Source organism: Neovison vison, chromosome 2 (genome assembly GCF_020171115.1).
Source record: "Neovison vison isolate M4711 chromosome 2, ASM_NN_V1, whole genome shotgun sequence".
NCBI classification, from domain to species: domain Eukaryota; kingdom Metazoa; phylum Chordata; class Mammalia; order Carnivora; family Mustelidae; genus Neogale; species Neogale vison.
In genome coordinates this window covers 9,481,564-9,509,018 of record NC_058092.1, presented here as the reverse complement: position 1 = coordinate 9,509,018, position 27,455 = coordinate 9,481,564, and the positions used below count along the sequence as shown (strand labels likewise).

At 53.3% G+C, this 27,455-nt stretch overlaps 1 protein-coding gene across 1 annotated transcript; it reads left to right on the top strand.

Annotated features, from left to right (window-relative positions):
• Positions 1-1,976: 1,976 nt before the first annotated feature.
• LRRC38 (leucine rich repeat containing 38) lies at positions 1,977-27,455 on the top strand. The gene is made up of 2 exons (XM_044236740.1): positions 1,977-2,634; positions 27,017-27,455. The coding sequence occupies exons 1-2, from the start codon at positions 1,977-1,979 to the stop codon at positions 27,268-27,270; spliced, it is 912 nt and encodes a 303-aa protein (XP_044092675.1). The 3' UTR covers positions 27,271-27,455.

The following is a 27,455-nucleotide window of genomic DNA, read 5'->3' as shown; positions in this document are numbered from 1 at the left end:
AGAAATGTTTCCCAGGGGAGATCAGGTGGCCCGTGAAAGTTTCTCTGACTAGCAGTGGGGCCAGGACCAGGTTCAGGAGCCCGACTCGCAGGCCAGGGCCGCAGCCAGCCAGACTCCTTGGCAGGAAGGGCTGGTGCCCACAAAGGCACCCAGAGGCACGGGTCCGCACGTGTGAGCTGGGAACCCAGTCAAACACAGATGCCATGAAGCTGTGATCCTGAGGGCCCAAGCCAGGGATAAAGAGGCTCTCCTCAGTACCGGAGTGAGCAGCCGAAACCAAGCCTGAGACTGGAAAGGTGGAGAGGGTCACAGATGGGTTCGGGGCGCTCCTGGAGCGTTGCAACAGGGGGACCTTTTTATTCTGCCACCTGCCCGTGCTTTGTCTGAAACTGAAGTAACACAACATGTATGCAGCCTGGGGTACGCTCCCCCACTCTAGGAGGATTGAGATGATCCCCCCCGCCCCTGCATCTGCCTCTTCAAGGGGATGATGCCAGAGCCGGGGTGGATCCTCTGCACCTGGGGATGATAAAGGCAAGCGGGGGACCCTGGGAAAGAGGATTCTGAAGGTCTGGCATGGTGGCTCAGAGTAGAAGCAGGAAATGGGCTGGAGGACCCCAGGAGCTGTTCCCTGGAACTCTCCACCTACCCTCCTCCCCACCCCCCACCCCGGTCTTCTGCAAACACCTGTCATCTATTGAGCTGTTGGCTCCGTCCCAGAGGCTCAGGTTTTTGATCCATTGGAAGGCATGGAGACTGCATGTACCTTTGGAAAAAGGCTGAGGCTTAGCTCTTATGGTTTTAGAATCTGAGCCTTTACCCATCTGTGTGGGGGCCAGAGACCAGGGCAGGGTCTCTGGGGGCCCGCTGCCCAACAGCTGTTCCTTGGGTTATTTTGGTTCCGTGGGAGCTTATCAATTCCATGGTATTTGGACCAAAATAGCCAGCAGCAGGGCAAACTCTTGGTGGCTCTGTGGGGACCTCTCAACCATTTCTAAAGGAGCTGGGGGGTGAGGGGGAGGAGTTTGGCTTCAGAGTCCTGTTCCCTGGAGGGAAATCTCCTGCCAGTATCATACTTATCACCCTTTCCCATTCCACAGATGGGACACAGGGTTCCCCTAGAGGTGGAGGCCCTGGAACAGAGGCCTCACCACTGGGAGCCAGACCCCTGTCCCCTCCCCTCCCCCCCGCAGTGCCTCTCCCTTGGGCCTCTGGTAGACCCGCAGCCAGGTCTAATCCTGCCCAGGGGGGATTCCGGTTCCTGACAGGTTCCAGCCAGCATGGAAAGTGCTGACAAGCCCTGGCTTCTTCCAGGCCACAGCTGCCTGCCTCACTTGACCCCTAGTGCCTCCCTGAGATGGGTCAAGTGCGGGTGGGCGGAGTGAGGAGGGAAAAATGAGCCACTCAGGAGCTCCGCCCAACCCTAGGTCAGCGGCTCTAGAGCCCGCCGGGATTGCCCCGGGCACAGAGCCAGAGGGACCCAGGCTCCCTTTGGCAATGGGGTTGGCGCACGGGGAGCGCTCTTTGGCACCAGGAGGGCGCTGGGGTGCGGGGCAAGGCCCCCAAGACACGCTCTGGAAATCGCTGGCGTGGGGGGCGCTCGGTAACCGAACTTAGTCGTCGAGCTCTCCTGGCCAAGTTCACGCGACGGGTCTTATTACCCGGTCTCAGAAAAAAGCTGCCCGGGTGGGGCCGCTTTGGCGGGGGCCACTCGGCCACCTCTATCGCTCCCCGCCTCTCCCTGGGATTTTCCAGCGGGTTCATTTCCTGTCCCGGTAAGTCCTTCGCGAGTCCTCGCCCCTCCCTCCCCGACTCTCCCGTCTCGGTCCCTGCTGCCCCGGACTCCCCGAGTCCGTGCGCCTTGAGCTCGGTCGCCCCCGCGCGCCCGGGCGCACGCCGTCCCCTGCCGCCCCGCGCCAGGGTTCGCTCCGAGAGCCGGGTCCGAGTCGCCGCGGCTCGCTCGGGTTGCCCCGGCCATGCGCCCCCGCGCCGCCCCCCGCGCCCCCACCAGCCGCGCCGCCGCCGCCGCCGCTCTCGAGCTCTGCAGCCTCCTGCTGCTGCTGCTGCTCCGACCCGGACACGCGTGCCCCGCGGGCTGCGCCTGCACCGACCCGCACACCGTGGACTGCCGCGATCGCGGGCTGCCCAGCGTGCCCGACCCTTTCCCCCTGGACGTGCGCAAGCTGCTGGTGGCCGGCAACCGCATCCAGCACATCCCCGAGGATTTCTTCATTTTCTACGGCGACCTGGTGTACCTGGACTTCAGGAATAACTCGCTGCGCTCGCTGGAGGAGGGCACGTTCAGCGGCTCCGCCAAGCTGGCTTTCCTGGACCTCAGCTACAACAACCTGACCCAGCTGGGCGCTGGCGCCTTCCGCTCGGCGGGGAGGCTGGTCAAGCTGAGCCTGGCCAACAACAAGCTGGCGGGCGTGCACGAGGACGCCTTCGAGACCCTGGAGTCGCTGCAGGTGCTGGAACTCAACGACAACAATCTGCGCAGCCTCAACGTGGCCGCCCTGGCCGCGCTGCCCGCGCTGCGCACCCTGCGCCTGGACGGGAACCCCTGGCTCTGTGACTGCGACTTTGCCCACCTCTTCTCCTGGATCCAGGACAACGCGTCCAAGCTGCCGAAAGGTGAGCCTGCAGGCAGGCTGGGCTACACACCGGGCTGGGGATGGGAGGGTAGGGGGGTCAGGGAGCATCCAGGGGGGCAGGGATCTTGGGTCAGGTCTGGAAGCCCAGCTCGAGTGCATGGGAGAAACTGCCCCAGGACAGTTGCTCAGGTATAAGCCTGGCAGATTTCCAGCCTGAACTTTGCCTGGGAGTCCTCCAGGGAGAGCGGGTGGGGAGGCTCACATCTGGATTCTCTGAAGTTTCTGAGCCCTGGTGCTATGCTTCTCCACCTGTTTCTCCAGCAGCTCAGTTTCCGAACTTAGGGGCCTCCCTTTTTTCTGTTACCCATGTCTGAGACCAACTCACTGGCCTTTGGGTCCCAGGACTGGTGGGTGCAGGTTATTTATGGGCCCCTCCTAAGTGGAAGACACCCTCCTGTGTGGGAAAGGCTGAGCGCTGTTCTTGCTACGCGGAACATCGAAAGATCCAGCCAATTCTAGGGTCTCTCCAGTAGCTTCCAGAGCCCGAGCAGGTCTGTTTCTGAGCTCCCAGGTTTGCTCTTCCATCCAAAAGCGATGAGAAATATTCCTGGTGAAGAATACTGGTAGCCCGCTAAAAGCTGGAGATGCAGTAAAGATTTGCAGCTCTGTGGTTTTTCAGCCGAGATGTGAAAAGCTGAACGCGGAAAACCTTAGCAGGCTGGTGCACCCTTTGCTTTCCTGGTTGCTTTTCCAGTGGTGACACGGATGGACATACAGATCCCTTTGGCAGATGGAAACAAAGAGGGCACATCTGTCAAGGGGCCGTGGAAAGCCCAGGGGAGGGAAGCAGAGGCAGAGCCGAGAAGAGGGTACCCCAGCATCCATAGAGATGAGCCCCAGGACGGGGAGCAGGCAGAATGTCCGTACTGTCCCGTGGATCCCAGGCTTCCAGGCTTCTCAGTCCCAAGTGATCTTGCCCCCAAGGGTTTGACAGAATAGGACCCAGAGCTGTAAGGCACACGTTATAAAAAGTGACATAGATGTGGATTGAACTTTGCTATATCTTTTTTCCACTTCCTGGATCTCGAGGATGTTGCTCCTCTATGCCCTGAACTCCTGTGGTCCCTTCTTCACTCCGTACTTTACTAAGCATGAACCCCAGGCATCGGGGCCATCAGTCCCCAGCAGACGCATGCCCCTGAACTGGCATTTTCAGCCCAGGCTGCCTCGACCAGGGGAGCAAGTCCTAAAAAGGCCTGACCTGCCCTCATTCACCTTCCCTGCCCCAGTAGAAGACTGTTCTGGAGACAGGAATGTCCAGATAAAAACCTCATTGTGGAAGGGGGTACCTTGGTTCTGATCTCTCCTGTCTTTGCTTTTGGGTGGAATGGGCATCATTAACCTCTGTGGTTAGCTGAGTGGGTCTCATTAGTTCCATGTGTTCTCGCTTGAGGGCAAGGTGCTATAGGGTTCAAAGCTGCAGACTTCATTCTCAGTTCTGCCACGGATGGATGGCTATGACCTTGAACAGGCCACATGTCCTGTCTGGGTTTCTGACTTCTCATTTCTAAAATGCTTTGGTTGACTTCTGAGATGCCTACACAGTCCTGGTCGTAGAGTCAGAAGACAGAGGTTTGTGTCCTGGTGGAAAGACTGGGTGAGTCTGGCCGGGACCCTTAACTTTTCTGAGCCCCATCTTCCTCCTGCATGAAAATAGGACATGGGTAACACCAGGTGGTCCGTCTGACCTGGTGGTTGTCAGGATCAAAACCAGCCAACTCGGGTGAATGCAAAGAAGAGTGAGACTGTGCGATGTTATTCCTCAGACGGCCGGCCCGTGATAGAGGGAGGAAAAGGGGACACCAGGTGGGGATGTGTGGCTGGGGGAAAGGATGGACAGGCTCAGAGCAAGGACCAGTGTCCTGGCCCTGGTTGAGGGTTGGTCTGGTTCAGTGGGGAGAGACGGAGGCAGCGAGAAGAGAGCCTGAGGACTTCAGGCACCTCGAGGGGGGTTGGAGTCTGTGTGTGCCAAGAGCAGCTGTGGCCTCACTGCGGGCTGCCACGTGTGTGGCCAGAGCAGTGTCCAGAGAACCATGAACCAGAGCCAGGTGGGCAGCGAGGGGACGAGCCTGGGCCTTGATGCAAGACAGCTGAGTTCTGATTTCTGCTTACGTTTCTCTTAGAGCCTCAGTTTCCCTCCGTCTTCAGCATGCCGGAACAGTATCCCACACCTTGTTTGGGGTAAGGTTTGAGTGAGATCAGCTCCGTCGGGGGTGCGGGATGGCTTAGCACAGCCTCGGAGCTTGCTAGACACCCGTCCCCGTCGTCCCTTCCCTCCTCCTCCTGCCTTGCGTTCCTTCTGTCTTCCGAGAGGCGCCGGGCAAAGTGGGTGAGGGCCCAGCCTTGGTTCAAATCCTGCCTCGACCTCTTGCTAGCTGTGTGACCCCTCGGCACCCCCATTTCCTCATCTGTGAAATGGAGATGATGCTGGTGCCCCCCTCCTAGGGTTACTGGGAGGGTTACAAAGGTATTATTTATGAAGTTCTTAGAACAGCGTCTGACACACAGCAGCACGATCTAAGTGTGGGTGCTGTTGTGACTGTCCTCTTCTAACTGGAAGGCCCAGAGGGGCGACGGCACAGAGGGTTAACAACAGCTGGGGGGCACAGGTTCCTCCCCCTACCATGTGGCCACCCACTTCCTGCCCAGGAAAATGGGGTTCCATGAGGCCTAAGCTCCAGGGTTTTCTAGGCAAGTGCCCTGCCTCTCCCAGGAGAGGGGGCTCAAAGGCAGGAGCAAAGGGATCCTGTCCGGGTTGCCTTGCTCTCGCCTCCCCGTTCCCTCCTCCCCCAGAGAAGCAGAACGGAGCAGAGCAAGTGACCTTGACTAGCGCTGACAGTTTCAGAAATGCCTTCGTCAGCCGGGCGAGCCTCCTGTGCGGTCTCCATGCTGATGGGAGCACTCCGTCACGGAACACACCCCGGTGGGGAGGAAGGGGTGCCTTGGAGGCAACAGATCCCCTCTATCCAGGCTCGTTTGGGGGTTAATTTAAGCAGGGCCGAGTCTGGGGGCTTGGGAGGATCTGTCCCCCTGGCGCTGGGGCTGAAGGAAGAGGGCAAGGGGAGGCCTGCCAAAATGCCCCTCAGCCGACTTCGCACCAAAGCAGACAAACCTAAAATAAGAAAACAAACTAGAACCCCCCCCAAGATGCCCAGTTAACTCTGAATTTCAGATAAACATCAAATCCTATTTTAGTATAAGTATGTCCCACGCAATATTTGGGATATACTTACACACAAAATTATTTGCCGTTTTCTGAGATTCAGCATAAAATATCCCATCCTATATTTTACCTGGTGGCCTGACCTTGCGATGGATGTCACTTGGTAATGGACAGGTGCCATCCCCTTTCATTCAACTGTGCCTGGCAGGTAACATAACCCACTGGCAGGCAACTTAACCCACCGTTTATCCACCAAGGTGCCAAGAAGGGAAGTGGTTTGCACAAGGTCACGGGGTCATGTAGTCCGTGGCTGAGACGAGTGCACTCAGCAGTGTCTGACCCTACACCTAATTCTTTCTGATAGATCAGGAGGGAGGGTGAGGCTGTCCCCAACCCTGCCCCCTCCCAATCTCCGATTGCCTCGGGTCACAACTGGCCAACCTCCTCCCAGCCCCAGATCCTTCACCTGGGCTGGTGGTTCTCCCGTGAGATAGTGGATTCCAGGCAATTTGCAACAGCGACCATCTCTCTTTAAGTAGTTAGGACTCCAGACTTGGAAGCAAGGGTCCTTGGAAATCACTCAGGTGAGCCGTGGAGTAGAGGGGAGAGAGTGGGGAGTGTTTGGAGGAGATGGGGAGCAGCTGGGTAACACCCTTGGGCTTTAAAGCTTTTCCCTGCAGGCCTCGTACCCAGTTTCCTTATAGGAGCCCAGGGAGGTGGGTGGGGAATGAAGACACACAGAACTAGGTTGAAATGCAGATTCTTGTGCTCCCCACAGGCCTACTGAATGGGTGCTTGGGGGGTGAGGCCCAGGGTCTGCATTTTTAATCCGGCTCCCGATCCCCACTCCGGACTTGCCGTGTACCCTGAAGCTTGAGAACCGCTTGGAGGTGAGAGGGCCTTTTGGTTCATCTCTAGAAACCCAAGGTCTTGTCTTGGTTTAGAAGCTGAACCAAGAGAAACCTCTGAAATTTTTTTATTTTGGCAAGCAAAGGAGTGTGGGTAGGAGGATTTCAAGGCTCCTTCTAACTCTAAAATTGTCTGGTTTCAAGGGAAGGGAATATTGTCATCATATTAAGGATTGGGAAGTTGAGGGCCTGGGGAGACCAGGTCCCTCTGGAGACCCCTCTGCTGGAATCTAGGGGGCCGTGTCTCGGTGCAGCAGGGTGAGGGCAGAGCGCCCAAACCATTCGGGACTCTGGGCTCACGGGACATCTCACCCACCCCCAGTGTGGCTCCGGGAGCTACAAGAAGGCATGGCTACTGGCTTTGAGAAACCATAGCAACAGGCAAGGTGGGGCTGCCTCTGTGATGAGCTTCAGAGGTGCACAGAGTGAGTAGACGACCCAGGTGACAGCCTGCACCACGCCCCAGAGTGGGTCACAGGGGAGGCATGTGCCGGTCCCAGAGTGGGAGGCCCAACTGCTCAGGCTCCTTCCTTCCCTTCCCTCTCTAACCACGAAGCACATGGCCTGCATGTCACAGCCTGCGGTACCACCGAAGAGACCTGACCTCATCTTGCACCCCAAGACCTTGACACATGTAGCTATGGGGAGGGATGGGCTGGGGGCCGGGAAGGAGTAACCGGGGGCCACAGCTCATGCTTTGGGTCTGTAACCCTGGCCCCTTAGGGGACAGCCTCCTGGAGAAGGTCCACTAGAGGGCCAGGACCCTTCAAGCATTTGAAGGCTCAACCCCTGTGGGTTCCTAAACCCCTCACTAAGAAGGGGTGTCCTGGCAGCAAGGTCCTGAAAGGGTTCCATGATGAACCCCTTCTTCCTGGCCCGACTGACTACCCCCTGGGGGAGCTGCCCCCCCTTTGCCAGTAACCCCACTTCCTTTTCTCATGTCCGACACCATGAGGGCCTGGCTTAGTCAGACAAGTGGGGTCGTCTTGTCATACTGCCAAGTAACCCGTGCTTCAGCCAAAGGGACCACGCTGATGCTTGCTGGAGGTAACATGGGTTCTTTCTCCCAGGTGATTCCAAGGTGACTCTATTTCTTTCCCTTTAGAAATCAAAGCAGTTTTATTTCCCTAACTATAACGTAACAGTCTCCTTGTGTATGTGGGAAATGTAGAGAAGTATCGTGAAGGAAACAGAAACCACCCCGAATCCTACCGCTATTAAAGCTTTGCTGTATTTTATTCCGGTTTTATTCTTACGTGCATATACATTTTTAAACAAATTGCTGTGGTACTGTAGATCTTATTACTGTTTTTTTTTTCTCTTATTGAGCCGCAAGAATTTCCTGCCATTAGTTCTTTGAAAACGTAACCTTTCATGGCCTCGTAATATGTCATTTTATGGATCTCTTCGTTGAACCCCTCCTGTTGTTGGAAATGGGGCTTGTTTTCCTTTATTTTATTTTATTTTTTTGTACATAAACAACGCTAAACCAAATCTCCCATATGCGTAAAGCATGGGGGTACCTCTTGGTATTTTATTTCTCTGGGATGAATTCTTTGAAGTGCACCTGCGGGGTGAGGGTCGATGGTTATTTTAAACCCCTAGCAACGTATTTGCCCAACTGCGCCCCCGGCAGCTGGTGCCGTTGGCAAATGGGGACCTGTCTCGCCATCTCTTTCCCAGTGTGGTGTGCTATGACTTGGAAACATGTTTTCTATTTGGGAGGCAAAACAGCGACATCGTATTGCTTTAATCTGACCAGTCGGGTGGATGTTTAGGGTGTGTTTATACGCCTGAGAAAATCATGTTCGCAGCAGAGGCAGACAGGGATCTTATGCCCTCTGGCACGTGACCTCTCTCGTGCCTTTGACAGGTCTGTACCTGTCCTGCGTGCACAAGCTAATGCGTTTTTAACTCGTCTGTTAATTAGAGTGGAGTCACGGGGTGTCACCTTTCCCCGGTGTCCGGGCCGAGTGTCGGCTTTGGCGGGCCCCAGGCTCTGGAGTCCCAGTGGAAAGTGAGCCGTGAACGTGACCTAAGGCAACCTTGCCTTGTCTTGTGGGCTCCCAGGGAGCCCAGCCGAGTCCTGCGACTCCGTCCCAAACACTGGATCTCTCTGAAAATGTCACATGCTTGTGTCATACTGTCCGTTAACCCAAAGGGCGGCCTCGTTGCTGGGTGACGGGGGCCAGTGGACTCCCCTTCCTGCCCATCCAGGGCAGTCCCGGGGGGATGCAGCCGGGGATCTGTTTTGGAGAGGCCCGTGTCACTGCTGGCTGAGGCTGGCGGGTGCCTGCGTGACTCAGCCCCAGAGCAGGAGGCCCCACAGCCAGGGGTTGACCAGTTTCCGTTCTCCCAGAATCCTGCGGTATTCCGTGTGGTGTGGAAGGCTGGGCAGGCCTGGTCACCTCCGGGCTGGCAGTGTCGATGACCTGGCAGCAGGAGACGTGGGTACATCTGTCGTGAGGACCTGGATCGGGTGCCTTTGTGGGGTACCGTGTCTGTCCCGCGTGCATGATGCGGTCCTGGGGCGCTGTCCTGGGCTCCTGCTCTTAGGCCTCTGCCCGGGCTGTTACAGGTGCCCGGATCCTTGCCTCCCGCCCTCCCTCCCCATCCCTACTTTTACTTCTTTACCTTTCTGGTTTCTACTTAGCCTTCCAGCCTCCAAACCTCTGGGCCCCCAAGGCCAGGTGGGGAGCCTTTCCTGAGGGACCTTACTGGATTCCATAATATCGCTGTGACTGCGGCATGACGTGGCCAGGTCCCGGGTCTGTCAAGCCTGTTTGGAGGGCACAGAATGTGTCCTTTTCGTCCTTCAATGCCCAGAGGCTGGTACGGTATATGGCATGTTTGGAAACCTTCTGATGGCTTCCACAGCATTTACGGTAAGCCAGCTCCCTCTCATGCCCCACAAGCCCTCCCACACTTCTTTGTCCATCCCTGCTCCACACCCTCCCCTGGCCACACGGACCCCCATCTGTCCCTGGAGCATGCCAAGTTCCAGTGTCCAGCCAGGACCTCCGAACCTGTAGCTCCCTCTCCCACTAGGACATTTCCTTCTCCAGTGGACAGCCACACAGTCTTCCTCAGGCCTCCACTCAGATGTCCCCACCTCCGAGAAGCCTTCCCTGACCACCCTGCCTGGGCCGTCCCGCACCACCCCCAACACATCTTGGTGGAATTTATGTCACAGCACTCACTGAGGGCCACTTTCCCTTGTCCACAAGATATCTGTGTCCCTGCAGAAACACACGCTCCCAGAGATCAGTCTTCTCGTGGCTGTGTCCCCAGTCCCTGGGGCCACACCCAGTGTGGAAGGAGCTCGGGGAGGCTGTGGGCGCACCCCTCTCTCGTGCTCTCCTCTCTGCCTCTCACACTTCTTCGTTCTCTTCTCCACACATTGATGGACTTTCTCTACGTTGTCACGCACGTGGCAAAACCACGCTGCTCCATCCAGGAGACCCGCTGAGGCCCGGAGACACGGAGCTCTGTTGGTCCCAGGAGGAGGCTGCATCTGGCTTGGCTGCACCCCTCTCCGTGCCGTCAAGGGAGGGGATGGCTGCGGTGACACGTACACAGGGGCGGGGGCATGGGGCAGAGTTTAGGTAGGGGGATGGGCAGGCCACTGCAAGGCATCCGTGACCATGGCTTTGCTCCCAGTGCACTGTCTGATGGCAGATACGCCCCCTAACGTTCCCGGGCCCCTGAGAACAGCCCAGCGATGCTCACAGCCTCACAGGTCCCACTGGGTTTCAGCACTGACGGTCAGACCCCAAGTGTCCGAAGATCCACATAGACGGGGACCGTGTGCTCGCTGCTGGTTCGCAGCCTGGTCCCTGCGCTTCAGAGGCTGCTGATCAGGGACCGCCTGGGGCGCCATCTCCCCCATCCTCGGGGCTGGTTATGGGATAAGTGCCCAGGGCACGAGTCAGGACCTCGAGGGAGCTGGGGGCCCCTTGAGATTAAAGGGAAGATTCTCAGAGGTGAACCCAAACCAAAGAGAGAGGCAGGAATCGGGTTCCTCGTCCTGACTCCGTCCATAGCTAGCAGTGGGGCCTGTGGGTCTCGTCCCTCTGTCAGTTGCTCTAAATCAAGCCAGATGCCCTTCAGGGCAACAGGTGGGAGTCATGGGAGAAGGGTGGGTGGGAACGGAACCGACAGCATGTTTTTATGCCCCGCTCTCTCGCTGTGTCGCTCTCTGTTCAATCAATCAATCAATCAGTCAATCTTTTTTAAAAAGGAAAAAAAAAAAAAAGAAAAATGGCTGGAAAGGGTAGGCAGTCAAGTGCCACTGGAGATTTTCTCTGGCTGAAAGAGTGGTTTTATTTTACTAAAAAAAAATAGGCTACTTTTTATTTTTTTTTAAAGATTTTATTTATTTATTTGACACACAGAGATCACAAGTAGGCAGAGACGCAGGCAGAGAGAGAGGAGGAAGCAGGCTCCCTGCTGAGCAGAGAGTCCAATGCGGGGCTCGATCCCAGGACCCTGGGATCATGACCCCGAGCCAAAGGCAGAGGCTTTAACCCACTGAGGCACCCAGGCGCCCCAATAGGCTAATTTTTAGATCAGTGTTAGGTTTCTGGAAAATTAAGCAGACAATGCACAGAGTGCCCATAGGCCCCCTCACCCTCAGTTTCCCTATTACTGATCCTTGCCTTAGTGTGGTCCATATGTTACAATTGAGGAACCAGCACTGATAGTATTATGTTAGTATTAATGGAAGCCCACAGTTTATGCAAGGGTTTCCTCTTGGTGATGTACAGATAGGTTTGGACAGGCGGTTAGTGTTGGGCATCCACCACCATGGTATCATACAGGTAATTTTACTGTTCTAAGAATGTCCTGTGCTCCATCTGTCTATTCCCTTCCCATCCCTCCTGAACCCCCTCTCTTGGAAGCTCTAAACTTTTTATTATCTCCACGGTTGGCCTTTTCCAGAATGGCATAGAGTTTTTCACTTCTTCCTTTTCTTCCATGTGCACTTCTGTTTGGTACAATGCCTAAATATTATGTTCCCCCTCCCCGACCTTACCTTTATTAATATGACCCATGACAGACAAACAGGTGCACACATCTACATTAGCCACAGCTCTGTCTTCCTGCTTCTCCAGGTTCGGATAACCGTCCACTCCCTGTATACCTTCAGGGAAGGCTGCCCCTCCCCAGTGGGAGAGCTCTGGGGACTGCACGGACTTTGTTGACTTCTGAAGGGCAGTCCACGCCTTTGTAAATAGCCCCTTTGTTGGACTCCCTTCAAATAACTGGGTTTGGGTGGGCTTGGGTGGGCGGTGCTCGCCGGCTGGGACCCGGACTTGAGGAGCTCTTAAAGACTCTTGAGCAAGGAATGATGGCAGGGGGGTGCTACGGGTTAAATGATGTCTCCCCAAAATCATAGGTACTCAGATCTGATTACTTCATATCTCAAGCCCTCGTATTTCAGATTATGACCTTATTTGGCGATAGGGTTATTTCAAATGTAGCTGGGGCTTGTTTTAATCAGATGTGGTGAGACATGCAGACACAGAAATGACTGTATGAAGGAAGATGTTTAATACAGATCTCTAGAAACAGGAAGTGTGCAAGCCAAGCAGGGAGACACCAAGGACCGTCAGGGGACAGAGGGACCTACGGGAAAGTGCAATCAAGAATCTTTATTGTGGGTTTTGCAGGAGGAAGGGGCAGGGTTGGCTAGTTTGAATAATTTGGGCAGGCTGTGGGTTGGGGTGGGGGGTCCCCTAGTGTCCAGTCCCTGGCCCTGGCGAGAATTCCAGACTGCAAGAATCTGACCAAAAAATGTGGATGGGGGTGTGGACAGGGACTGGATGGATTGCTTAGCAAAAATGTGCTTTCAGGCTGGTTGATTACTGTCTCTAGGAAGTGGCGGACCCTGGGAGGGGCCCCAAGATGTCAAAGCTAAATAAAACACAGAAAGTCAAAAACATGATTAAGACAAAGGTCACTGCAAATGTAATTACTTAGGATATGGGCCCAAGGGTGGGCCCTAAACCAGTAGGACTGATGTCCTTATAAATAGGGCCAATTGGGGCACACGCCAACAGGGAGAAGGCAGAGGTCACGGCCATGTGTCCACAGGTCAAGGAACACCAAGGATGGCCAGCAAACCCCCAGGAGCTGGGGTTCAGTAACCTCCAAAATGGTGTCCAGCCGTCAGTCATGACGGCTTATTCGCTTATGATGTCAAAGCGAATCCCTCCGCTGCATTTGATTAAAGGGGAATAAGCAGTAAAGGTAAAACAGGCTCTTGTTTATTTGATCGGGTGTTCTCTGCTCCCTGCCTCGAGCAGGCTATTCCCATAGCTCATTAACAGAGTGTCTGACCATGTTCCAGGCCCTGAGTTAAGCAGCCCAGGGCAGCCCCACCCATTGGAAAGACAAAGTGAGCCACAAATGAACAGATGAAATTAATTTTAATATTTTATTGAACCAGCAGATCCGGAAGGTTAATTTTTTTCAACCTGTCGTCAGGGGAAAAGTCATTCATGAGATCTTTTCCCATTGTGTTTGCACACCGAGTTTTTACAGTCTGGGGTGTATTTGACACCTGCAGCACAACTCAGTCCAGACTGGACACCTGTGACCTTGTCAGCATGTGACCAGGCGCTACCCCAGGGGACGGCAGAGCTCTTGGTGCTGTCCAAGGAGTACATTTCCAGCCAATATCTCCCCATTGGACAGGTGAGAAAGCAAAGGCACAGACAGGTTAATGTAGCTCTGCCCGGGTCACCGGCCAGAGTGGAGGTGTGACCCGGAGAGATTGGCTCCAGGATCTCCGTCCGTCATGGGCCCCTGTGCAGCTTCTCAACTCTCATATCGGAAGCTGGGGTCCCCTTGCGGTGATCCCATCGTCTCGGGTCCAGAGCCTCTGCTTTGGGCTCAGAACCAGACTTGGTCAGGGAGCTTTCCAGATTCGGAACCTGGCCTGAATCCGAAGATCACCTGAGTGTCTCCGCAGAAACCGGAACAGACGAGACACGTATGAAAACGAGTTTGGCTGCAAGCGGGAAGGCCGTGGCAGTGACCTGGACGAAAACTCCGCTCTCCCGGAGGGCGCGCTCCAGAAAACTCCAGCTCCGCTTGTGGGGTGATCTAGTTTATCCTTCTTCATTTTCAGGTAGGAAACTTGCTCAGAGATCGAGTGACTTGTCCAAAGCCACGCAGCGAACTAGTGAAACGCAGACAAAGGTCTAGCCCAGCCCCCCCTCCCCAGTTCCAGGCTGCCGTAGCCTCATATTGCTCACCAGTCACCAGATGGGCATGTGGCAGAGTGTCTGAGAACCCAGGCTTTGCATTTAGAGACCCCACCCCTTGAACCCTGCTCTTCTATATACTAGCTGTGTGAGCCTGGGCAGATAACTAACCTCTCTGTGCTTCAGTTGTCCCGTGTGTAAAATATGGACAATAATATTCATAGCTTGGCACAGCGCCTGGCACACTGAAAGCCCCTAATGAACACCAGCTGTTATTATTATCAGCCGTAAATCTATGCCCGTGTTGCCTCCCCGAGGACCCCAGTTCCAGAGGCTCACGCTGAGCATCTAGTATGTCTCAGTGTGATACTGATGTGGGTCCTCGGGACTGAGGGTCCATTCCCAGGCGGGGCTCTGCCTCTGACAAGATCACTCTGTGATCTTGGGGGCTGTGTTATAGGAAACTATTCCTGTACCAGAGTCCCACAAAATTAGGGCCTTAAGGTCATACAGATCTCTGATCTTACAGTTCTGTGGGCCAGAAGTTCAAAACAGGTCTTGCAGGCTGAAATCGAGGTGTCTGGGTTCCTTTGGCCTTTCCTGGTTTCCCATTTCCCCACATGTGAAAACAGAGCCTTAGATAAAGGTGAGGGCCTCTCTGCCCGCCCAGGTTGTTTCTAATGACACCCCTGTCCCTCCCTCCACCCCCTGACCTGTGGTCACTTTCAAACATCCCACAACTCAGGACAGGTGGAGGCCATCGTGATGAAGATGATGGAACCAGGACAGGTTGGGGACCTCATGGTGGAGATGGTAGAACCAGGACAGGTGGGGGACATTGTGGTGGAGATGGTGCACATGGCAGAGATGGGGGACATCATGGTGGAGATGGTGAACCAGGACAGGTGGGGGACATTGTGGTGGAGATGGTACACATGGCAGAGATGGGGGACATCATGGTGGAGATGGTAGAACCAGGACGGGTGGTGGACATCATGGTGGAGATGGTGCACATGGCAGAGATGGGGGACCTCATGGTGGAGATGGTGAACCAGGACAGGTGGGGGACATTGTGGTGGAGATGGTACACATGGCAGAGATGGGGGACATCATGGTGGAGATGGTAGAACCAGGACGGGTGGTGGACATCATGGTGGAGATGCTGCACATGGACAGGTGGTGGAAGTAATAATGGTGGTGATGGTCAAGGTGATGGCAGTGACACTGATGCTGGTGGTGGTCGTGGAGATGCATGCACGCCTTCGCAGAGAGAGATTTTCAGCCCTCAGTGATCATCCCTGCTCATTTCTTACCAGGAGGAGGACAGGCTGGGAAAATGGCACTGTGAGTCTGTCCATGTTCTGTCCTCGTGCAGTGACTAATGTGGGTGTCCTGAGGTCCAGGGCTGCCAGTCAGGCTGGAGGGTAGCATAGCAGAGTCCCAACCCTGGCGTAGGACTGACTGCTCTCTGCTGCCCATTCTACAGAACGCGGTCTGTGGCGACAGTCCCAAGCAGGAGCCCTTGACCTGATGCTGCGATTTGCCTCTTCCTCTGGTGGACGCCAGCTGATTACTTAATCAGGCAAAGTGTCTGCGGCTGAGACAGGGGGACAATTGGGAATTTCCCCTGATGCCGCAGCCCATATTTAATGAAAGTTATGGTGGAGAACAAGGGCCAGCACTATAGAAAATTAGAGCTGGTGTTCCCAGCACCCCGCCCCCCTGCAGTCCATGCAGGGGTGCCTCCCTGCAAAATCTTCTTTTGTGACGCCAAGAGGCTGCAGCAAGGAACCATGGGACCCGCACCTTCAGGTCCAATAAAAGGGAGATGTGGGGTGGGGTGACAGGTGCAGATACCTTTGGATCTAACCTTCTGCAGGGCTGCGAAATCGGGAAGCCGAGGCTGGAAGTCTGACCTGGCCTGCGAAAGAACGCGCTGCTTCTTTCTGTCTCCTGCTTCTTTGGGTTTGGAGTTCTGGAAGCCAGCCCCTGGCCCACAGGGAGCCCTCTGACCCCAGAGTGTTGGAGAGGAGAGTGCTAGGAGGGTGAGCTCTGGTCACAAGCAGTGGGACGAATGCCCAGGAGTCCCCAGAGGGCCTTCATGCTGGTCCTTTCTCCAGGGATGGGAGGGGAGGCTCCTTCCCTGGGAGCTGTTGCTCTGGCTAGTTTGGGTGGAGAGAATCAGCCACACTCTCTCCCCAACGCTCCTTGACACTGGGGCCTTCTCACACCTTGAAGCATTTATTGTAGGTTTTGGGCAGGCCATTTGCAGAAGAACCACTCCGAATGGCCCATGAGCCCATGATACAACATTGAGTTCTACTCGTCGTCAGAGAAATGCAGATTACATGAGCAGCTATGCTCTTTTATGGCTTACGAGATCAGCCAAGATGGACGAGTAACAAAATCCATTGTCGCCACAAGGGCAGGGACGGTCCTCGGCTTGTGGGAATGCATCGTGGGGAGATAATTAAGAATGTGTATACAGGTGCCCATAGCGGCCTTGCTTCTAGTAAGGAAAAAACGGGAAGGGCCCTGGGATTGCAGAAGGAAATCATGGCTCAGCTACACAGTACAGTGCCTGCAGCCATTTAAGATAATGTTTGGGGCCGGGGGGAGCGCCTGGGTCGCTCTGTTGGTTAAGTGTCTGACTCTTGATCTCAGCTCAGGTCTCGATCTCAGGGTCCTGAGTTCAAGCCCTGCCTGGGGCTCTGCACTGAGTGTGGAGTCTGCTTAAAAATCAATCAATCAATCAATAAGACATTTGGCAATGACCTTGGTCGGATGGAAAGAGGTTCCCAGTGTGCTTACCCAACAGAGCGGCAGAGTATATTTCTACCTGGGTGATGTCTGTACGCAGATGCACAGAAGAAATCAAGAAAGGTATAAGCCAGCGTGTTAAATATGTATGTGTGGGTCCTTTTATCCTCCCTTCTTTTGTTTATTTCTGTTCTTCCAGTGATTTCGTAGGCTTTGCCTACGCGGAGTTGGGAAAACAAAAAAATATATTTTTAATGACAAAAGTGCTTGGAAGAGCTTGTCGTTGGTGTGGGTGAGGCAGGTCTGGGGTTGGGTGGGGAACGCTGGCTCAGCGGGGAGGGCCCCAGAGATCCTCTGGCTGCCCGTTCATCCTCTTGCCTGTTTGTTGGCAAGGGGCAAGAGATTAATCTCAATCTACCATCCGCTGTGTCACCGTCTATTTCGGGAGAGTGGCAGCTCTTCACCCTCTCCAGCAAAGGTGTCAGCTGCGGGGGAGGAGTCATCAGTCAAGGGGACAGAGCAGCAGCAGGCGGGGGGGCCGAGCCATCCCGCAGAAGGAAGGAGGCCTGTCTCCAGGGGACTGTTCCCGTGGGGCAGGGCTGCCGGACGGAGCGCTCTGGCCACCTTCGTAGTCAAGCCACTCAGGATTCAGTTTATCGAATCAGAGAGACTGTGGCCCAGTGTCAGTCACGTGCTGACCCCCGGGGCCAGGGAAGGACCACACATTTTCATGAGGTGCCCAAGGAGTGGAAGGGGATGGCCCAAAAAGGAGATCTGGGAGCAGCCTCCAGATACGGAGACGGGGAGGTCGAGAGGCCCAAGGGCAGCAGGTGACTTATGTGTCACACATAAGACACCCGGAGTGGGTTGAGTTGTGTCCCCCCAAGAGATATGGCCAAGTCCTGTGAATGGGAACTTATTTGGAAAGGGTCTTCGCGGAGGTAACTAAAGATCTCGAGATGAGCTCATCCCGGATTTCGGATGGGCCCTAAATCCAACGGCAGGTGTGTTTTTACAAGAGAGAGTCGTGACAGAGGCAGAGGGTGGGGACATGCTGTCATAACCCGAGGAGTCTCTGGGGCCACGAGAGCTGGAGGGGGCCACGCCGCATTCCCCTGCCCTCGAGCCTTCGGAGGGAGCCCGGCCGTCCTGGCACTTCAGCTCCAGGCTCTGGCCCCCAGAACTGGGAGGGAATAAACTTGCTTGAAGCTACCTAGTGTGTGACAATTAGGGCAGCCGTAGGAGAGGAAGACAACATCCAGACCCTTGAGCATGACCTTGGGTGTTCTTTCCACCAAGTACCCTGCGCGGGGGCTGCTGCTGGAGACAGCACGGGCTCCAGATCGGGTCTGCACATTCACGGTACAGCCTCGGCATCCTCATATGAACCACTGGGGGCTTAATATCCCCTGCAGTAATTTGTGCAAGCACTTTTAAGGCAATAAGGGTGGGTAACGGCCAACCGCCCAGGTCTGGAGTTGGACTGCCTGATCCCAAATTATGGTTCTACCATTTCTCCGCTGCAGAACCTTAAGCAAGTAACGCAGTGGTTCGGTTTCCTTACCTGCAAGCCAGAGTCACCATTGTACTTGTCCCAGTGTCTGCTTTGTGGGTTAAAGCAACGTAGACAGTGCAGGATGCTTAGAAGGACACTTAGCATGTGGTAAGACTCCAGGGGGGGTTAGCTGATGTGCCCCCACTACTTGTGGGGGGCTTTTTGTTCCCACAACATCTGTTCCTGAAGAGCACTGCAAGTTTCCACCCCTCAAGAGGGAAAAGCATGGGAAAAATACGTAAAGGTTCTCTTTCCTTGGAGGGAGCAGAGAGTTACCTGCAGATGAATTTGGGGAAAAGGACTTTGGTCCAGCATCATCAGCTGTTAGGGGGAATGGCCTGTCTGTCAGCGGTGATGACTTAGGAAGCTCCTTGTGGTACACCGCTAAGCCATTTTCCCATCTTATCTTTATTCATACATTCATTCAAAAATATATTTTGAAAGTTCTAGATACTGGAAATACAGCAGGGAACAAAACCAGAAGCCTGACCTCACAGAGCCGACACTGGAGTGGGGAGCGTCAGAGAAGCAGAAAATAAATGAATACATATCTAGGCAATATGGCAGGTGTGGTTGGGTGTTTTGGAGAAAAATAAAGCCAGGTGGGGGGAGGTGGAGAATGATCGTGGGGGTGGTGAGAGCATCTCCGACAAAGTGACACCTGAGCAGAGGCCCTAAGAATGTGAAGGAGTGAGCTGGGTAGAGGGAGCAGGTGCAAAGGCCCTGAGGTAGGCCGGTGCTTGGGGTTGTTGAAGGAATGGCAAGAAAGGTAGAGTGAGGGGTTTGGAGGGAAGGCAGTAAGGATTTGGGGTTGCATTTTTTAAAAAATTAATTAATTAATTAATTAATTTTCCAGTTTATTTATTTTCAGAAAAACAGTATTCATTATTTTTTCACCACACCCAGTGCTCCATGCAAGCTGTGCCCTCTATAATACCCACCACCTGGTACCCCAACCTCCCACCCCCCCGCCACTTCAAACGCCTCAGATTGTTTTTCAGAGTCCATAGTCTCTCATGGTTCACCTCCCCTTCCAATTTACCCAAGCACATACCCTCCCCAATGTCCATAACCCTACCCCCCTTCTCCCAACCCCCCTCCCCCCAGCAACCCACAGTTTGTTTCGTGATATTAAGAGTCACCTATGGTTTGTCTCCCTCCCTATCCCGTCTTGTTTCATGGATTCTTCTCCTACCCACTTAAGCCCCCATGTTGCATCACCACTTCCTCATATCAGGGAGATCATATGATATTTGTCTTTCTCCGCTTGACTTATTTCGCTAAGCATGATACGCTCTAGTTCCATCCATGTTGTCGCAAATGGCAAGATTTCGTTTCTTTTGATGGCTGCATAGTATTCCATTGTGTATATACACCACATCTTCTTTATCCATTCATCTGTTGATGGACATCTAGGTTCTTTCCATAGTTTGTCTATTGTGGACATTGCTGCTATAAACATTCGGGTGCACGTGCCCCTTTGGATATAAGATCAATGCACAGAAATCAGTTGCATTTCTCTACACCAACAACAAGACAGAAGAAAGAGAAATTAAGGAGTCAATCCCATTTACAATTGCACCCCAAACCATAAGATACCTAGGAATAAACCTAACCAAAGAGGCTAAGAATCTATACTTGGGGTTGCATTTTGAGAAGGATGAAGATGCTTGAGAGGGAGGGGTTCTGAGCTGAAGAGTGATGGGATGTAAGTTTTTCCGTAAAACACTTGTGGCTAATGAAGGGAGGATTGGGGGTTATCTGTGGAACCCCACATCTGTAAGAAGTAGGAGGAGTTCACATCTTTGAATGCACTTCACTGAAGAAGGGTGAAAAGTCATCAAAATTGGTAGCGCCCAACATTTTTGCCACTAAGAACCTATTAAGTTAGTGTTTCCAGACCCCAGCGTTGAAAGGTGTTGTCCACCACACACCTGCGTGTTTGACTAACAGCCCCTACGGCCTCATCACAAACAAGTCAGTGGCTTCTGATCGCTTTTCTGACAGATCCGCAGCCCGCCTTCCAGACCTTGGCTGGGCATCACGCACTGGGACCCTTCCCACCTAGACATTTCTGACCTGTTCTGGATTTTCTTAGTTTTTGTGATATTTGTGTACCATGTGCCGGGCTCTAAGCTGGGAGCTGTGGGTGCAGACATGGTGGGCAGGGCTCCCCACCCTGTGGAGGATGTATGGAGTTTCAGGAAGGAGAAGCCTGACTCAGGGAAAGGGGGAACGTAGGTAGCATTCAGGGCAGACTTCCTGTAGGAGGAGTTTCCTGAGTTTTGAACAGGAATTGACAAACCTCCTCAAAAGGGCCAGATGGCAGATATTTTGGGATTTGTAACTACTCAGATCTACCATTATAGTGGAAAAGTCACCCGCAAGCACGTGGAAACCAATTGGCCCAGGCATCTTCTGGTGTGACTTGACTCCCAAAAATATATGGGGCGGGGACATAGCAAGAGAGGTGTGGCCCCAGAGCTGTTGTTCGCAGACATCTACTCTTGAGGAATAAGGACATGGACCTCCCCACCCAGGAATGGCTCCAGGTGGAATGGGAAGTACTGAATACAGACAGCGCCCCCCAAGGCGGCCCCAGATCCAGGGTGGTCTGTCCAGGCATCCACAGGCCCTTCCAAAGGGAGGACAGTGAGGGCAGCGTCCTGAGTGGTTCTTAAGTGTTTCCCCTTCTCATCTTATCCTACACGTCCTAACTTTAATGGCATACAGAAGTTTCTCTTATAAAATGTTGACGATGATATTGATGGTGGTGATGATGGTGTATGTTCTGAATGTTCTTACAGGGCAAAGTTATAAGCTGTAGTCCTGTGTCAGTCTCTCTGTTTCTTTTCCTTTTCCTTCCCTTCCATTCCCTTCCCTCCCCTCTCCTCCCCTCCCCTCTCCTTTCCTTCCCCTCCCACCGTCTCTCGCTTTCCGTTTCTCTCTTCTTTTTCTTTCTTTCTCTCTCACTTTTTTCTTTACCAGCGTATAACATCCAAAGCCCGAAGACCATAGCTCTAGACTACAGGCTCTCACGAGATCTCTGTCATGGGTAGGGGGTCTTGGCCCCAACTCTGGCCATACCCCTCACTCTGGGCTGCATCTGGGACGCGGGACAGGCAGAAGCCACCGCCCAGAGGCTGCACACTCCGACGGTTGCACAGGAGTCGGGGCGGGGGCGGGGGCGGGGGACGATGGGTGAAGGGGCTCACGGCATGTGTCCTGTCTCATTACAGCAGCCCGACAGTTGTGTCTGTGTGAAAATGCTGCTTCAGCTCCTGATTTAAATGGGATTTTTTTGGGGGGGGATTTTATTTGTTTATTTGACAGAGATCACAAGTAGGCAGAGAGGCAAGCAGAGAGAGAGGAACGAAACAAAACTGACTTTCCTGTGAGTAAGGGAGAACTCCTGCCTGAGGACCTTGAGCTGGGATATGGGTTCTTGCCTTTGGACCCAAACTGGAACTTTGGCTTCCTGGGTGTTGAGCCTGCCAGTATTCAGCTCTTGGGATCTCCAGCTTACTGGGTGCAGACCTTGGGACTTACCCTCCATAATCGAGTGAGCCGATTCCTTATGATACATCTCTTTTCTTACACACACACACACACACACACACACACACACTCTATTGGTTGTGTCTCTGGAGAACCTTGGCTAATACAGGGAGCCTCCTCAGATATCTGGAGTCAGGTGTGGGTGTAATTTGAAACCTTAAAAACCTGAATAAAAATGCACCATGGTAAATTTCCAGATGTCCCCTTATGTCATGTTCATAAAACCATCACCAGGCCAATGGTGGGGGGGCAGGGGGGCATCCCTGCACATCTGCATTGAGAGCTGTGTTCCTGACAAGGGAGACCTCTGTCAGGGCTGGAGAAGACAGGAGAGTTTTGGGAAAGTTCTAGAGCATCTCTTTAAAAGACAGTCTGGGGCACCTGGGTGGCTCAGTGGGTTAAGCCACTGCCTTCGGCTCAGGTCGTGATCTCAGGGTCCTGGGATCGAGTCCCGCATCGGGCTCTCTGCTCAGCAGGGGGCCTGCTTCCTCCTCTCTCTCTGCCTGCCTCTCTGCCTACTTGTGATCTCTCTCTGTCAAATAAATAAATAAAATCTTTAAATAATAAAAAAAAAGACAGTCTGCGTGAAAGGAACTTGTTGTGAGATTCTGGGTGAGGCTGGGCAGCCCTGGGAGTCCAGGCGGGCCGGGTGGTGGTCGGAGTATGGATGCGAGCCAGGCTGGCTGGGTTCAGTCTCAGCTTGGCCATTCCCCTGCTGTGTGGCCTTGGGCAAGTCACTTAATGTCTCTGTTCCTTGTTTGGATCATCTGCCAAATGGGGATAGTTGTAGCAGGCTCGTCATTGGGCTGGCGTGAGGATCAAATTACCTAATATATGTAAAGACCTAAGAGCAGTGCCCGGCACACTCAAAATGCTGTACAGTGTGGGCTTTTGTTCACTGATCTTAACTCAGACAGCTGAGGAGATGGGGGTCAGGAAGGGAGGGAGAACATTCCAAATCAAGCAGGGACATCCCAGGGACGCACTCCCTCCCCTCATGTGCCCATGCCGTATCCCCCCTTTCCACTGGCCCTGCCCTGGTGCCCCTGCCATTAGTAGGAAGGTTCTCAGGCCAGAACTGTGTCTTTCTCTTCTTCCTTCCCTCCCTCCCTCTTTCTGTCCTCTGCTTCCTTTTTTGTATCCATCACAGCCTCTAGCATAAAACCTTACCTGTTGTGTGTAATGCACAAATCAAAGAAAGCCATTGAATAGCTAAGCTCAGTCACCAAGAGTGGTCCTGGCATAGAAGGTAACTTCCTTTGCCGGGCACTTTCCCCTAAAGTTCTCAACCAGAAGGACTTTATTGCCCTTGCCCCCACGTGGCACTGTTGTGAGACATTTATGATGGTCCTACTGGGTGCAGGAATGCTGGTAAACCTTCTGCCCCACATTGGATCGCCCTCCCACAATACTTAACTGACGCAAGACGTCAGTACTGGCGAGGGTGAGAAACTCTAGTCTCGAGTAAGATTGTGCAGGAGAGAAGATACACCCAAGGTCCGATTGTCCTGACTCTGGAGTTCTGCAGCCAGCCTGGGACATGAGCAGCAGCGCCCTGCCCCCTCTGCTGAGCCTTGTCTGCCGGGATGACACTCTTTGTCCGACTCTTCTTATTTCTGTGCCTTTTGTGAGCTACGAAAACCCATTAAGACAGTGTATCTCATCGCGCTCACTCCAAGTGTGGTTCTAGATTCTCCCACGATGGGTGGGCTGGTGTGCAGTGGTTTGCAAACAAACCTGTTTCTTCTAGCTACCGAGAAATGTTGGGTTGACATTCTCCAAAAGTGTCACTTTGTAAATATGTTTAAAAAAAAAAAAAAGACCATTGTGGAAATCAGAATGGACTCAAGGAGTCTTGGCGAGCAGAGGCTGGATTTAAACGGCAGGCTCTGTGGGCTTGTGTTGTTGCGTTGTGGGTGTTTTCCAGTGACTACAGCTTATCAAAGGCAAGAACTGCTAGGAAGGTTCTCCAGGCAATAGTAGTGATTTGGTACAGATCTGAAGATTGCAAATATCTTGCAATTAGGAACAGCCTGTGCTTCATTGGAGTTCATCTCATTTATGTTCATAACATCCCTGGCTGTGGGCAGGGGGGCGTTTAGAGGAGGCTGGTCAATTGATTTGTCCACTTTCCATTGAAGAAAACAAGGGAAGCCCAAGAGAAGCCCAATATGACTCTGTCTTCAAGTTCTCCTAATTCTGTTCAGATGCATTTAAAAGGCTCATAAGTAGTCAACGGAAGTTGGGCTTCTTTAAGAAAAAGAAAGTCAAAAGCGAGCCCAGCATAAACTGGAGAACCATGCAGCGCTCTCGTCCAGCTCATTCCCGGGGTATGTGAGGTGGGCGCGGGATCAGGGAGAGGAGGGACTCGGAGTCTGGTTGCCATGGCAACGGCTTCCACAGGGAGGACAGCATCACAGAAAAGACGGGCCAGGACAGAAGGAAGGAGGAAGCCTCTTCTTCTGAGCTGGAGGAGGAAAGAGATACAAACAAAGACACGAAGGGTTTTTGCAGGTTTGCTGGGCAATTAGCGAGGCTGCTCTACGCTCCACGGAAGCCAACTCCCTTGTGAGGTGTGAAGAGATCATTCTGACTTTCATATAATTCTGGAGATGGATTGAGGGCCAGCTCTTTGAAATGGAAGCCCTGACAAAGAGAGCAATTGTGGGTTTTCCTAAAAGTTGCAAGGAAGCCAAGGGGAAGGGGAGATTGTAGGCAGCTGAGCTACATGTCAAAATGGTGTCCTCATGTTTCCGGGAAGCTGAAGGCAAGTTATGAAAACTCTCTGTGCTTCAGTCTTCTCATCCGTAAAATGGGCATGCTTGTACTACCTACCGCGTGAAGTTGTGGCAGGAATGAGGAGTTGGTATGTTTGTAGCACTTGGAATAGAGTTCGCATGTACTGAGTGCAATACGGATGCTAGTTTCTACTGCTTTGTCTTTCTCTCCTCTTCCAGATCAGAAACAGAAGGCCTGATCTCTTTATGCATTTTAAAGTGACACATTTTCTTGTATGTGAAGTTTGTGAAATCATGGAAGTAACCTGACTTTGTATACAGTTCATATTGTGTATCAGTCAGGGTATGTAGATTACACTTGGTAACAAATAGCCTTTGGGGGCTGACTGCTCACACAAGTCTCTCTTTTGTTTGTGTCCTGGAGTCCTCACATGGCCTCACCTCTGTGCACATGCAGAGAAAGAGAGAGAGAGAGAGAGATCTCTGGGTTGTTTCTTCCTCTTCTTAGAAGGACACCAGTCCTATGAGATTAGGGCCCAACTCTTCTGACTTCCTTTAACCTAATTATCCCATTATTATCTCTAATTACACTCACACTGGGAGTTAGATCTTCAACAAATGCGTGGGTGAAGGGGACACAATTCAGTCCATAACAGGCTTGGTGCTGGAGGTGGGGTCTCTGTTCAGGATATTCATTTGGAGACCCTGGCAAGTCTGGGCTTCATCTCAACCCACGTCCACGTGTCCCACCTCACTTCATACTAAACACTCCTTTGCCCACTCTGCTGCCCCTGGCTACACAGTGTTGCTGAACACTGATCTCTTTGCCAACTTCCTGCCTCCTCTGCCTCAGTTGTTCTTCTGTGACTGGTTCCATCTCATTCTTTAGATCTTTGCTGAAATAGTACCTCCCGAACACCCCATCTAAAGATGGCCCTCTTTCCCAGACACCCCTCGTTTTACCCTAGTGTGTCATCTTCGCATTTATGTATTTCTTTTTTTTAAGATTTATTTATTTGAGAGAGAGAGAGAGAGAGAGGAACACGTGTGCGTGCATGCAATGGGAGGGGCAGAGAGAGAGAGGGAGAGAAGCAGAATCCCGCTGAGCATGGAGCTCAATGAGGGGCTCGATCTCCTGACCCCAAGATCACAAACTGAGCTGAAATCAAGAGTCAGATGTTTAACCGACTGGGCCACTCAGGCGCCCCAACATTTGTGTATTTCTTGATCTACTCATCAGTTGTCTACACCTAAGCTGCATTAGGGCAAGGATTTTGTTGAGCTCACTGCTGTATTCCCAGGGCCTAATGTGTGGGAGATACTCAATAAACACGCGTTGAAGGCACGAATGTGTGTCTGTCTTCCAGAATTTATACTCTTTGAGATTAAGGGCCCCCCCTTTTTTCTTTTGCCACCAATCCCTTGGCACAAGATAAAGTGTCCACTAAATGTGTGTTAAATTGGAAAACCATTGGCATGGTGCTTGGATCTTCATGCCTTGGGCAAGTTTTCCTTTAGGCTCCCTAGAAAGCAGGAGGGTGTGGACCCCTCCCCCCTGCAGTCCTCCGAGCTGTCCCTGTACTTCACTGGCTGGCAGATGAAATGCTTTATTGTACGTGAAGTGCTTAGACCAGTGTCTGGCCTCTGGTAAGCTCAGGTTAGATTTCTCATTACTGTTGTTTTAAAACACTTTCTCACATGCACTCAGCAGTCAGATTTTCCTGGACTGGAGGGAGGAAACTTCTTTTCGGATCAGCCACTCTCCAAGTGAAATCTTAAAGGGAACCTCAGTACATAAAACAGAGGTTACCAGGGCTCCTCTGGGCATCGTGGGGGAGAGCGTCCCAGAAGCTTGACAACTCTCCAGGGAACCTGCATTTTAAAGCTCTCTTCAGGTGATCCTGAAGCTCACAGAAGCTTCACAGCTTTGGTAACTGCTGTTGGAAGGCCACCTTCAGAGAGAGCCCATTTTCCCCGCTCCTGTGGAGGGAAAACCCTTGTAGTGGAGTTGTGTTCACTTTTGTCCTGAGGACAAGGGGAACGGCATATGGCCCAGAAGGTGGCACTCCAAAATGGAGTGAATTTCATCCGTGGGCACTTCCCCCGGTCCCTTCCATTGACACCCCCACCCCGCCCCCCACTTCCCAGGAGGCCAGGTAGTACCCAGGCCTGGATCAAGGTCTACAAACGCTCTGAGCCTGAATCTCCTTTTGCGTGGCCACGGGGTGGTTTAAAACCCAGTTCCATATCTTAGAGCGGGGCGAGGGAGACCAAGGCCTTCTGTTTTTCCCATGGGGATTCCTCTGCGGCTTTTTAAAAAGTTAAATTCCATTTTAATCAACTCCCCCTTCCCCTTTTGCTCTTGGGGTGTGGGGGGACACTCCCACTCTGCGCTTGGCAAACCCTTGCCCTGCCAACTTTTAGGCTGGCCCGCAGATGTTTCTCTCACCCCGCCTGCTTTTTCCACAGGCCGCGAGGAAATCCAGTGCTCCCTGCCCCTGGGGAACAGGAGGATATTCCTGCATGAGCTGTCCGAGGCCAGCTTCAGCGAGTGCAGGTTCAGCCTGTCGCTCACGGACCTGTTCATCATCATCTTCTCCGGGGTGGCCGTGTCCATTGCTGCCATCATCTCCAGCTTCTTCTTGGCCACCGTGGTGCAGTGTTTCCAGAGATGCGCGCCCAACAAGGACACGGAAGATGAGGACGAGGATGAGGACGACTGAGGCGCCCCCTCCCTTCCTGGCTTGCCGGAGCCCAGGCCGGGCTCCTCTCCACGCGGAGAGGGAAGAGGGGAAGGGGGAAGCTAGTAGGAGTCAACCTCCGGCAGGGCCCAGAGAAGCCCCTGCCCCTGGCCATGCACCTGGCGTGCCCGTAGCCACGCCCCGGCCACGCCCCCGGCACGCCTAGG

Coding starts and splice junctions, on each gene's coding strand:
- LRRC38 (XM_044236740.1), top strand. CDS start 1,977: ATGCGCCCCCGCGCCGCCCCCCGCGCCCCCACCAGCCGCGCCGCCGCC. Junction 2,635..27,016: donor CGCGTCCAAGCTGCCGAAAG/GTGAGCCTGCAG, acceptor CTTTTTCCACAG/GCCGCGAGGAAATCCAGTGC.